Source organism: Typopeltis vanoorti, chromosome 5 (assembly GCF_054136105.1).
Source record: "Typopeltis vanoorti isolate ZY-2024b chromosome 5, IOZ_Tvanoo_1.0, whole genome shotgun sequence".
NCBI classification, from domain to species: domain Eukaryota; kingdom Metazoa; phylum Arthropoda; class Arachnida; order Uropygi; family Thelyphonidae; genus Typopeltis; species Typopeltis vanoorti.
The window spans coordinates 12594419-12607943 of record NC_143553.1 but is presented as its reverse complement, the minus strand read 5'-3'; the positions used below and the strand labels follow the sequence as shown (position 1 = coordinate 12607943).

Genomic DNA, 13525 nt, shown 5'->3' with positions numbered 1-13525 from the left:
ATCTAATCAGTGCGACACCAAGCGGATTGCTTCCATATATATTCTCTTTGACTTCCCACAAAAAGAGTGAAAAATGGAAGGGAAACAGATTGTTAAGTATGTCAAGCATACTCAACAACATGATCTTGTTCATTTATTCTGGTACTACCTGGAGTATTATGCCTATTAAAGTCACCCATAATATTATAGAAGTGGCAAAATAAGATTATCTAAGTCTATTTCAATTATCAGAACCTGGTAGCATAGAGATGAAACATAATTCAATAAGAAATCTCATGGAGAGGCAGAAGACCACAGCTTCCAGAGTGATGATTAGTTCAATAATGTTTTATGTTATACCTGCCTATATGGTTATAACATACAAGTAATGCTGGTTATCAATTATTCATTCTTTTTAAAAATGACAGTTAACTGTAGATACAAAATATGACATACATATTCTAAGCATACCTTGCACTTCTCACCCAGTTTGAATGCTGACTAAAAGAATAAAGGAATTTTTGCCTCTGTAGGGTCCAAACCTGAAAGTTATTCAATAACAAAAGAAAATTAGTGATGCATTATCAGTCTATTTCTTTGCATTGTAATTTAGAGAATCAACATTGTCTATATTGGGTAAAGCATAGTAACTACATGCATTTATATTGTACTTCAACACTTGCTGACTGTGAGTCTCTAATTCCCAAGTTATTTATCTATGAGAAAGTCCAAGTTCATCCATGTTTCAGGGATGAGCTTTCTCATGGATAAGTAACATGACCAAATCCAAAACAACAGGATTTGTTCATGTAAAAATCCACATGCTTTTCATTAAAAGGTTTTGCATTCTAAAAAAATTGGAGTTTGGTGTGCAATATCATGCCATAGTATAGTGGGACCCATTTTCTTTGAAATGAGAGTGGATAGTTCCATCTACCAAGACATCATTACACAGTTTGTGACATTCCTTGATATCAGCAAACAACATTGTTGGTTCCAGCAAGATAGTGCCACACATCGAATAATACCATACATTTTTTGCAAGAATTTTTCAGTGACCGTCCCATCTAGAAAGAATTGTGGCCTCCAAGATCATATTTTGTTTCTTTGGGGTATCTCAAAGATGTTGTTTATCAGAATAATCCTCACACACACGCACACACACTGGATGAACTAAAATTGAACATTTCAATAGCAGTTGAAAACATCAGTGTGCAGGTGATTCAGTAGGTGGCATCAAACCTTGTAAAAAGAGTGCAAATTTGTATTCACAAAAGAGGTGGCCACTTTCAACATATGTTATAATGAGGTTCCTATTCTTCTTTTGTTATAAAGGTCTGATTATATCCTGTATTTGTAGCTGTTTCATTTTTCGTATACTTGTACTCAAAACAAGCATGTGTTATTAATACTTATGGCTATTTTGCCAATTTTCATAAGGAGTACCCCTTGTATTATATCATTTTCTTTTTTACTCCAATTAAATTAAAACACTGATATGTATTTTAAAAACATATATTAAAATAAAAGTAATATAAACGGAATTTTTGACATACCTTTATAGAATCCTCAAGATTAACATTTTATGGAACGGCATCAGAAATATACTGATAAAAAGTACATATGTAATTGAACTTTAAGGCATTAAAAATGAACTATGAATAATGAACTATAAACCATTTAGGAATATCATTTGAATAAATATTAGAACTTTTTCAAAAAAGGGAGTAAAATAGAGATAAAAATATATGGAAAATAAAAATGTGGAAATTAAAGATATGCAGAATAAAAACTGAAAAATCGCATCAAGGATGAACTAGAAAATTTTTTAAAAAAAGAGGAAGATAAAAATTAAGATAAAAAAGATTTTAAAAATTGGAATACGGGGTATGAGGCATTTCGACTTCAGAGCTCATGGGAAAAGTGGAGTGTGTCATGTCGGCTTTATATCTGCATCAGATTTTATGTGTTGCTTTTTATTGGTGGGAATCATGGCCAATTTGTAGAACTTCCAATCTCTGAGATTGCATAGAGGGCAGTGGAAGTTTATGGAGTTATTGTCACATTTAATTATTATTATTAAAGGACACCTCCAAGTAGTCCAAAGACTCATCGAGGGAGGGCACCTACTCTACAACTCTGTTTCCACCACTCAAATCCATCAACCACAGCAAACTGCATCATCTACACCAATGCCATTTACTGCCTACCACCACTAATATTTTCACAGATAATCACAAATATCCATGGCAGGATTCGAACTCACAGCCTTTTTGGCTGGAGAGTGGATATGCTTACCACTTGGCCAACAAGCCTACACAAATTTTCTATTACAAATAATTATCTTAACATGGAGATTAGAAAATTAACACAGATATTTAAAAAACAAAATTACCCCATGCAACTAATAATGGCTACAGTTTCTGATATCCTTAGCACTGTTTCATTATTCCAATGTCTAATATGATAGCTTTATCAATTTGCAGGGTATGCTTCTGTTCAAGGGTGTGGATTGCAATTTTTGTTTCCCCAGTATTTGATTTTTTTACTCTTATTACTTAAATGCTCTGGAATTGTTATACTGCAATCACAGAAGTGTTCTTGTAGTCTTGTCCATAATGATCTAATCGTGGAACCTATATAGGTGACATTGCAGACGTGCTGGCAAGAAAATTTGTAGACTACTTTGTGTATTCTAATATTTCCTTTTATCAGTGAAATTTGGTAGGTTTTAAGAAAGTTGCCAATTTGTGACTAGGAGTAAACACTAATTTATAGTTGGTATTCTTGAATATATATTTATAAGCTTTGTATGTATTTTGGATATATGGGAGTTTACTGATTTTTTTTTTGTGCTGGAAAGTTTTTTTGATTATGGGACTGGTTAGACGAGTTTTTGCTGTTTGGTTAACATAAATTATTAGCTGCATGGGGTAATTTTGTTTTTGAAACATCAGTGTTAATTTTCTAATCTCCATGTTAAGAAAATTACTTGTAGCAGAAAATTTGTATGTGTTTATAGATTGTAAAAGAATAACTGATTTTTTTTAACAGAATTAGGATGATTTAAAGTGGAGGTAATTTATGTGTAGGTTTGTGAAATATTTTTGTGGCTATTTTGTTGTTAATTCTAATTAATGTTAAGTTTAGGAAATTAATTGATTTTTCATGTTGCTGAAGTCGTTAAAAGAAGCTTGTAAAGAGGTAATGCATGTTGGTTCAACAATGCATAAAACAGTCTACATATCGGCTGTAAAATGTATTGCTAGGGGGGGAAGAGAAGGGTTTAATAGATTTGATTCTAAATATGAAAAATAATTTCGTTAATTGTCCACTAATATTTTGGCCCATTGTGAGTCCAAAGATTTGGATACAGATGTCATTGTTAAATTTTAAAAAAATTTGTAATGTACGAACGATGTCTAATGCTCTGAGGATGTCCATGTTGGTATACAGCAGCACTGCATCCAATGAAATAAGGATGTCTTCATAGTATAACATTAGATTTGATATTTTTTGAAATAGGTAGTCTGTATTTTAAATAAATATGGACTTGGTTAATAATGATTTGAGTAATTTTAATAAGATTTTTTGATAAAAGTGATGTGATAGTGTTTTTATATAAAATTATGGGTGTATTGGATAGCCTTCTTCGTGGATTTTAATTTGTCCAAATATATACATGCTATGTATGTATGTAGAGTGTCCGCTCTCCAGTCAAAAGGCTGCGGGTTCGAATCCCGCCGTGGGCATGGATGTTTGTTATTGTGGAAATACTAGTAGTGGTCGGCGGTAGATGCTGTTGGTATAGTTGCGATCAGTTGGTGGATTGTGAGTGGTGGATGTAGAGTAGATGCCCTCCCTCAATGAGTCCTTGGACTCTCTGGAGATGACTAATAATAATAATCATAATATATGGAGCACGAGCAGTGCATTTTTTTAATTTTATTTAATTATTTTAACTTTATTTTTAATAATAAAGTTTGTTTATTATTATTTAATAATATAATCTTAAGTAATGTAATAGTTATAAAAAGGACTCTGTATAAAAATGTCATTCATTTTATTTAAATAATTCCTATAATAATATTTTAAGAAATTATATATATGTAAGTTTAATGTACCCTATGTGAACTATATTTTTTATTTAACATTACTGAAAGAGAAAGTAATTTTATGTAATTCTTCTGATTGAATTTGATTGGCTGTTGTCAAGGAAATGGAGTTAATTTTAGATTGCGCGTGCATGAAGCGTGAGCTATGGTATTCAAAGGGAGAAGTAGTTGACATGAGCTGAACTGGCTAGAACAAGATTTTGGCAGCAAGAATGAAGGTATTTTATGGGAAAACGAAAGTAAACAAGGGAGAAGCATTTAGGACAGCAAGGAGTAAAGTAACTGGTGGCAGTAAGGGGATATGGAAATGCCGTAAACAGATTAAGAATGGACCGGGAAATTAATAGGCAATTCAGAATATATTCCATGGAATTCAAAAATTACGACGAATTCCAATTGTTTTGAGGAATAATAGTGCAAAGCTGAATTTAATGCATAGAAGAAAATAAGGAATAAGTAGATTACCTAAAACGAGTGCGTCAAGACTTGTGAAACTCTATGTTTAATATTTCAGTTATTATAGTGAAGATTTCTTTTGAATAGTGTTGCTTCAAAGTATTAGTTAACTACAGTTTTAAGTGTGCCTATAGTAAATTCAGTGTGTAAAAGGTGTAACCCGGTAAGAGCAGTCCTTTTGATATTTCAGTGTGAAGAAATAAGAGTTAGCTCCACCTGATATATCTTAACATTAACTATGGCATTCTACTAAAATTAGCCGAAGTATGGAGCTTTAAAGTGTTTCCCCCTTGAAGTGATAACTGCCTCATAATTGAATTAAGTGTTTGTTGACTAAGAGAGAATTAGAGATTTCTACTGTAAGAGTATTTACTGTAAGATTCTGTAACATTGAACTGTGTGAACCATTTTAATTATTCGGAAGAATGTAGAATTGACAGCTGGATGTCTGATGCCTAATGTTTTATGTTTATTATGAATACCTGAACTAAGCTGATTTGCATTATCTTGTTTTCAAAGTTATACTTAATGTACATGTTATATAACCCTGCATTAAATGTTTTGTTTCATTGATTCTAATTTGGTGTTTGCCTGATTATCCTTCATTGCACCGCTCATAAAAAATATCGGACCTTGCGGAAGCCTTAAATGATATTAACCTCGGCCTGTATAAAGTGAGATTGAAAAAGTTAATATAAATATAGCACAGGATAATATAAATTTCTCTATATTCAGATCAGTATCATTCAGCATCTAACAAATAAAAATGGATAATTTAAATAAGAATAATGTTTCAACAAGATGACGGATTCAAAGCCAGTGTTGGATCCTAATTCTTCTAAATCTTTACCTCGGATCCAACATGTTAATCACTATGATGCTCTTATACAATTGATAAGTTGTAAGTTGATTTCTAATTCAAATATAAAGAAAATTTATATTTAAAGACTGCGCCACTTTATATCTGAATTAGTTCAAGAATTGAAGGTAAACCAACTCTTAACAACCCTTCTCTTATATGTTGTTGTTATATATACTGGCCGAGTATATTTAACTTATTTATCTCTCCCGCTTTGGTTCGAATATTTTATGAATGGTGCAGTAAAAGAGATTCAGGCAAAACACAACTTTAGATTAACAAAAACAAACATTTAATTTTAAAATCGAGAAGAGAATTTCAAAAAGAAACACACGTGGCGTTTATTGATTATGAAAAAGCGTTTGACAAAATTAGTCGACAAAAATTGTTTAAAATATTAACCAATTTAAACATACCAAACCAACTTTTACAATCTATTCAAGAAATATATACAGAAAATAAAATAGCAGTTAAATTAGAACACACCTCAGAATGGAAAGATATATCAAGAGGAGTACGACAAGGATGTACCCTCTCACCTCTGCTTTTCAATATATATATAAATGAAATATTAACAATCTGGAAACAACATAACCCATTTGGTATACAAATGACCCCGCAAATGAAGATAGATACACTACTATTTGCAGATGATCAAATAGTATTAGCTACATCAGAAGATGACTTACAAAGATCATTAAAATCATTAAATGATATCTCAAAGCAATATAATATGACAATATCCAAAGAAAAAACAAAAATAATGGCATTCAAAGGAGAAAACCCAATAAGAAGTAAAATAATGATAGATAATAAAATACTAGAACAAGTAAACACTTTCAGATACTTCGGATGTGATCTATCATATGAAGAAGAAAAAGACATAGACACAAAAATATCAAACTTTGTCAAAGTAAATGGCATAATAAATAGTATATTTAAGCCATCCCTGGTACAAAAACACACTAGAATCAGACTATATAATGTCAAAACCAACTCTACTATACGGAAGCGAAACATGGACCATGAAAAGGAAAGATGAAAAACGAATTCAAACAGCAGAAATGAAATTCCTCAGAAAAACAGCTGGATATACCAAGTGAGACCACAAAACAAATGAAGAAATCTTACAATCCCTAAAAATCAAACCAATTAATTACTACATAAGACAGTATAAACAAAAATGGCTAGAACATTTAAATCGAATGGACAACAGCAGACTACCAAAAATATTATACAGATACAAAATAAGTGGAAAAAGAAGAATCGGAAGACCAAGAAAGAGATGGCATGAGACCGGAACAGGCCACATGGCCTATATTCCATGATAGGAAGAAGAAGAAGAAGAATTTTAAAATCATAAATTTTACACTTAAGATCAAATCACTAATTAAGTTATTATAAACACTTCAGCCTTTCTGCTAATACTGTCATACAAACTCAGACAATGGTAAATCTGTTATCTCTAGTACAGTTTTCTCAGTTCCTTTTAACTATTTAATAAAGTTGCTTAATGATCATTCATATCAATATCTCATAGTTCTTTAAGTTTCAAATACAATAAAAATTGCAGTAACACCTCTTCACAAACAAACACTTTTAAATTTACACCTTAGCTAATCTTCGCAATGGTTACTGTTAACATAAGGAAATTCTAGGATGAAACACTCTCACATCTCTGCATAGGAATATTAATGGTTGGAATGTTCTTACCGATAATCTTCTTTCTTCATCAACTTACACACAAACACTTTTTATAACTGTAAACACCTTTAACAATAAATGGCACTTATTAAATAAATCTTCTAAGCAATAACTGAATTAATCATCGGTCACTATACACATAAACGTTCTTGCATGAAGTACTACTGATCACTCATGAATTAAGGTAACACAATAATTCCTTAACTTCAGGTTTTATATGCAAAGTTGTTCATTCCTCCGGCATTCAATTAACTCTTTAGGCACTATAATTCTAAACACAGCTAACGGTAAAATTCAACTTTACAGCCTCTACTATTCTCTCATTACTCCGTGCTATGCTTAAAGATTCCGTGTGTCTTTGAAAGGTCGGCCCTGAAATTAAATCTCAACTCAAGTATCGCTAGTCTATTTAGTAGTCACTCAGCTGTCTTCCATAGCTATAATTGTTATTCTACAACTTATTAGCTAACCGCCTCTCGTCTAGTAGACTTTATTTAGCTGCTTGAGTGACTTGCCGACTCTATTATCGCACTGTGATTTCCGAATGCCGAATGCTCCGATTCCAACCTAATGCCAATCCTCTCCTTTCTCTCTTTCTCTTCTATCTCTTTTAATTAATTAATAATTTCAGCATTCTTCCCTTTTTATATCCATTCTTCCCGCCTAAATTATTCTCGTGATTTTTTTCTAAAACTCTTTTCAATAAATCTTCTTCTCACGTGGTGTTCCAAAACGTGTTGCTCACTGACATACGTCTCCATGACAACCAAACAAAATATAATAAAATTGAGGTATTGTATAACGCTAAACTTACACAAATAGGAATAAAGAATATTTACATTTCAATTAATGCGCAGTTAAATTATCAAATACAAGTTCTTATAATATTAATATAGTAATGAATAAAATAGCTTAATAATATTTAATACAGTCTTTTCATTATTAATACATATATCTTTGATTAATTAATTAAATATTACATAAGATTAAAGTAGTTATATGAATATTAAATTGTAAAATAAGTTGTTTACATAAATAATATTTACAAGTCTAGCCTTTGTGATGGAAGATCATGTTGGATTCTGAAGCAAATAATAATTACTCTAATCTCTATATATTCAGAATCCAACACCAGGATGTACGATCCAACAAAATGGTGCATTCGACAGGATGTGAATTCACTAGTGTAGATTGAGTAATTAAATTTTTTTTGTGCTATTGTGGAAGAAGAAGTAATTATTAAAACCTTAATAGTAAAAAAATAAAATTAAGTGAATCACAGCGAGCAGGTTGTTAACCAAAATCAGGCAAAGAAAGCAGTTATTTTTGGATTCAGATTTTTAAATTTAAGTTTGTATCTGATATATTAACATGGCAGTTTCATCTAGTTCAAGAATGGAAGATAGTGAATTTTTTCGTACAGTGAACCCACAAGAGGTCTTTCCTCAGTTTTCGGGTGAGGAATCAGTTGATGTGCTGTCTTTCTTTACTTTTGTTGAAAAACTTAGGGAAAGAGCAAACTGGACTGATTTCCAATTACTAATATTACTACGAAGTAAATTGACTGGTAAAGCAAGGACATTTTTATATTCATCCCCAATTCCCAAGGAAACATTAAATTATCAGACATTTAAGGATGTTTTAATTTCGCAGTATTCCAAATTAAGAAGCATTGGCCCCAACTTGTGGAAACTACAGCGAGTCTCACAAAAAGATAGAGAAATTGTCACAGATTTTTACAATCGTTTGTTGACACTATCCAATAGTTTAAATGTGACTAATGAAGATAAACCTCACTTAGATTAGGCTGTGTTCCAGCAATTCTGCCAAGGTGTTAGGCAAGAATTAAGGGAAACAGCCTACAAGAAGAGAATTACCACATTAGAAGAGTATTTTAAAGCTGTGAAGGAAAAAGAGCAAATGATAGGAGACTTTTCTCCCTCATCCAATCTAAGTCATGTAAATGTCTTAGAAAGAACTGATTGTTCCTCTAACATAATTGAAACTAAAAGGGAGAATAAAAAGGAGAAAGGAAAGAAGCAAGGTATTGAGGAAAATTCTATAAATCTTAATCAAGTGTCAGACAGTGAAGATCAATCTAACAAAGGGAAATTAATGGAGGAACTGAAAACTCTGGTTCAACATGAAGTGAAGAGATTACAGCAACCAATAACAAATCGTCTTGATCAAGTTGTGACACAACTAGCAAATATTACATTAAAATCTCATGAGAATCACAACCTCTCAACAGATAAAATCAATGAGATGATAGAACAGGAAGTACAAAGACAAAATCTGCCCATATTAACAAGTCTGGATAAGGTGATGCAAAAATTAGAGGGTATTAATCAACAAGTGGCAATTGTCTCTCAATCTCAGGAAAGGAAGGAATATCTCTCAACCCATAGAGATCCTCCTAAATGTTTCAGGTGCTACAAAACTGGACATATTGCCAGAAATTTCTCTTATATTAGAGGAAAATACTCCAACAACACATGGGATTCTAATTTTGGATATATCCCTCATAGAAAATACAGTAGTTATCAAAATCACTTAAATCAGATGAGTCAATGATGAAGATTAAAGAAAATATCCAAGGATTCCAGTCTAATATTTTATTAGACACAGGCTGTAATGCTTCTATTAGTAGAGACTGTTTCCTACAAATAAAGCACAGATTAAGGAAACATATAGCTCAATTAAGGAAACCTGTGAGAATTACCACTCTGTCTGACTCCAAATTTATAGCTTATGAGAAGGTTCGTGCAAGAATTAAGTGTCTGGCAGAATTTACTGGTTATTCCTTCAAACCTAACCCAGATTTTCACATCATCTTGGGAAATAACTTTATCACTTTTCATGTGATTTTTCAAGGGGAGAAATATCCCTGATGAACAGAAAAAGAAGTATTAGACACAATAATAAGCCTTTATACATTGGAAAGAAGATACTAACAGAAAGGTTTAATAAGTCAACTAATGCACAACCCCCAAGCAAAATTCAATCACATGCTGATAAATTAATTGAGCATAATAGTAGTGATGACTTAGATAAACTGGATAAGCTTGAAACTCAATTCAGCACAGACATAGCATTAAAAGAACAGATACCCACGTCTGAAATAAAAGTTAACACAACAGATTAACTAGCAATTGAAGTTCACTTTGCCAAGGCAACTACTCTTCATACAAGATCTAATGAAACAGGAAGAGAGAGAATAAAAAGAAGCAGGCCTAACTGAGTAGTTTTCCTAGGAGATTCACAAGAGGCTGTGAGAAGAAAGGAAAAAAATTATCCTCGAATGAGTGAATACAGAGAAGACACAAATAGAACGAAACATCCAAGACGTAATACTAGCGGTAGAGAACATAAATTTTATTCTGAAGAGACTTTTCCTCAATGCAAGTATGATAGACATGCTGATCTCAGTAATAAGGGTGATAATAATTTTAATGAAAAGGTGGATAAGAATGCATGCACAAGTCATGAGAAAAAAAAAGGAAGAAATTAGGTGGTCTAGATCCCCAGTAAGAATGATCTGTGTGATAAATTTTTCTTTAAAGAAAAATTTTTCAGAGCAAGAGTAAGCCTTTATTGGATTCTGAGTGAAGAGAAATGAAAATTGTTAATACTTCTTTCAGAATCCAACATAATCCACCATGTCATAAGCAAGACTTGTGTATATTATTTGATGTTAGTCTCTTGCTTATAAATTAATATTCATATAATTACTTCAAGTTTGTTTATTATTATTTAATAACATAATCTTAAGTAATGTAATAGTTATAAAAAGGACTCTATATAAAAATGTCATTCATTTTATTTAATTTATTCCTATAATAATATTGTATGAAATTATATACAGGGTGTTCGGGATAAATTTGACAGTTTCGTAAGGAAAAAGAAAATCTTCTTTGTATCTATTAAATTTAATGAATTGACAAAAAAACATTACAGGCAGAGTTAATTACAATACTATCAACAAGATTTACTCAAAATAACCACCATTAGCATCGATCACAGCTTCAATTCTGCTTCGGAACCTCGAACAAGCTGATGCTACAGTCTCCCTGGGAAGGGCCGCAAAAACTGTTTTAATTTTATCCATTAACTGGGCTTTTGTATTACTGGAAGTGCGATTGGTGTCTTTTTCAACTGCGCCCCATACAAAATAATCCATGGGGTTAAGGTCTGGGGAGTTTGGAGGCCAAACATTTGGACTGGTGAAGTCGTAGAAATTTTCAGACAACCATTTTTGACTTTTCCCAGAGGTGTGGCAAGGGGCCGAATCCTGCTGCCATACATACGGCCTACCATTGGCTACCCTTGTTATCCAGGGCTTGACTACAGTTAGCAACTCCACGAACAAAGCCCGAATTCCAATGCCAGGGTTCTTCAACACCTGTTCCTGCAGATTTGCGAGGAATTCTGCTGTACGAACGCAATCAGATCGTCTGCTAGGGATCTTTCTTCTTGCTACATCCTCGTAGTCACCATTGCAAGTCTCTAGTTCATGCCTGATTGTTTTTACTGTATTCAGGGAGCATTGGGCAGCAGTCGTAATATCCTTATTTTGATGGCGGGCACGAATCATCATGATACAAGTTATTCTCTTCCATGATTCAGGTGGGTTCCAGCTATCCATCCTTTCTGACATCTTGTATATGAATGAAGAAGGGTCCAAACTTTTAAATGAAGAGAAGTGTGTGTTAATACATGTAACTTACGGAAAAATATAATTAATTATAAATATGTCAAATTTATCCCGAACACCCTGTATATATGTAAGTCTAATGTACCCTATGTGAACTATGATATTTTTTATTTAACATTACTGAAAGAGAAAGTAATTTTATGTAATTCTTCTGATTGAATTTGATTGGCTGTTGTCAAGGAAACGGAGTTAATTTTAGATAGCACATGCATGGAGCGTGAGCTATGGTATTCGAAGGGAGAAGGAGTTGATATGAGCCGAACTGGCTAGAACAAGATTTTGGCAGGAAGAATGAAGGTATTTTATTGGAAAACGAAAGTAAACAAGGGAGAAGCATTTAGGACAGCAAGGAGTAAAGTAACTGGTGGCAGTAAGGGAATATGGAAATGCCGTAAACAGATTAAGAATGGACCGGGAAATTAATAGGCAATTCAGAATATATTCTATGGAATTCAAAAATTACGACGAATTCCAATTGTTTTGAGGAATAATAGTGCAAAGCTGAATTTAATGCATAGAAGAAAATAAGGAATAAGTAGATTACCTAAAACGAGTGCGTCAAGACTTGTGAAACTCTCTGTTTAATATTTCAGTTATTATAGTGAAGATTTCTTTTGAATAGTGTTACTTCAAAGTATTAGTTAACTACAGTTTTAAGTGTGTCTATAGTAAATCCAGTGTGTAAAAGGTGTAACCTGGTAAGAGCAGTCCTTTTTGATATTTCACTGTGAAGAAATAAGAGTTAGCTCCGCCTGATATATCTTAACATTAACTGTGGCATTCTACTAAAATTAGCAGAAGTATGGAGCTTTAAAGTGTTTCCCCCTTGATGTGATAACTGCCTCATAATTGAATTAAGTGTTTGTTGACTAAGAGAGAATTAGAGAGTTCTACTATAAGAGTATTTACTGCAAGATTCTGTGACATTGAACTGTGTGTACCATTTTAATTATTCGGAAGAATGTAGAATTGACAGCTGGATGTCTGATGCCTAATGTTTTATGTTTGTTATGAATACCTGAACTAAGCTGATTTGCATTATCTTGTTTTCAGTTATACTTAATGTACATGTTATATAACCCTGCATTAAATGTTTTGTTTTACTGATTCTAATTTGGTGTTTTTGCCCGATTCTCCTTCATTGCGCCGCTCATAAAAAATATTGGACCTTGCGGAAGCCTTATATGATATTAACCTCGGCCTGTATAAAGTGAGATTGAAAAAGTTAATTGATGATCGATTCCTCTATATTATATAGACTAGTCTGAATACAGGGTTGCGCACGATAATATAAATTTCTCTATATTCAGATCAGTATCATTCAGCATCTAACAAATAAAAATGGATAATTTAAATAAGAATAACATTCCAACAAGATGGCGGATTCAAAGCCAGGATGCACGATCCAATACCAGTGTTCCTTAAATGGGACAAGAGTGCAAAGAATCTCCAGGCTCAAAATGGTATGTCCACTAAAACCAGGAACCTGAAATGTCAGAGCATTTCAGGTAAGAAGCAGGTAAGTTAAGAAACACCATCCAGGAAACAAAACGATTGGGAATCGGGATGTTAGGAATGAGCGAAGTTAGGTGTCCAGGATCAGGCAAAACTCAAATTAATGACATTTGAGTGCTTAAGGGTCAAAGTTGTATAACTGAGAGGATAATATAATCACGTAAACACAAGAAAGATATTTAA

The 13525-nt window shown here is 32.6% G+C and overlaps 1 protein-coding gene across 1 annotated transcript in view; it reads right to left on the bottom strand.

The window, feature by feature from the left end:
* Positions 1–13525, bottom strand: part of LOC150106228 (uncharacterized) — a 373927-nt gene that overhangs the window by 216646 nt on the left and 143756 nt on the right. Inside the window, exon 6 of the mRNA XM_090392254.1 lies at positions 451–521. Within this exon, the coding sequence (XP_090248380.1) occupies positions 451–521 (71 nt within the window). The remainder of the gene's footprint in view (positions 1–450; positions 522–13525) is intronic.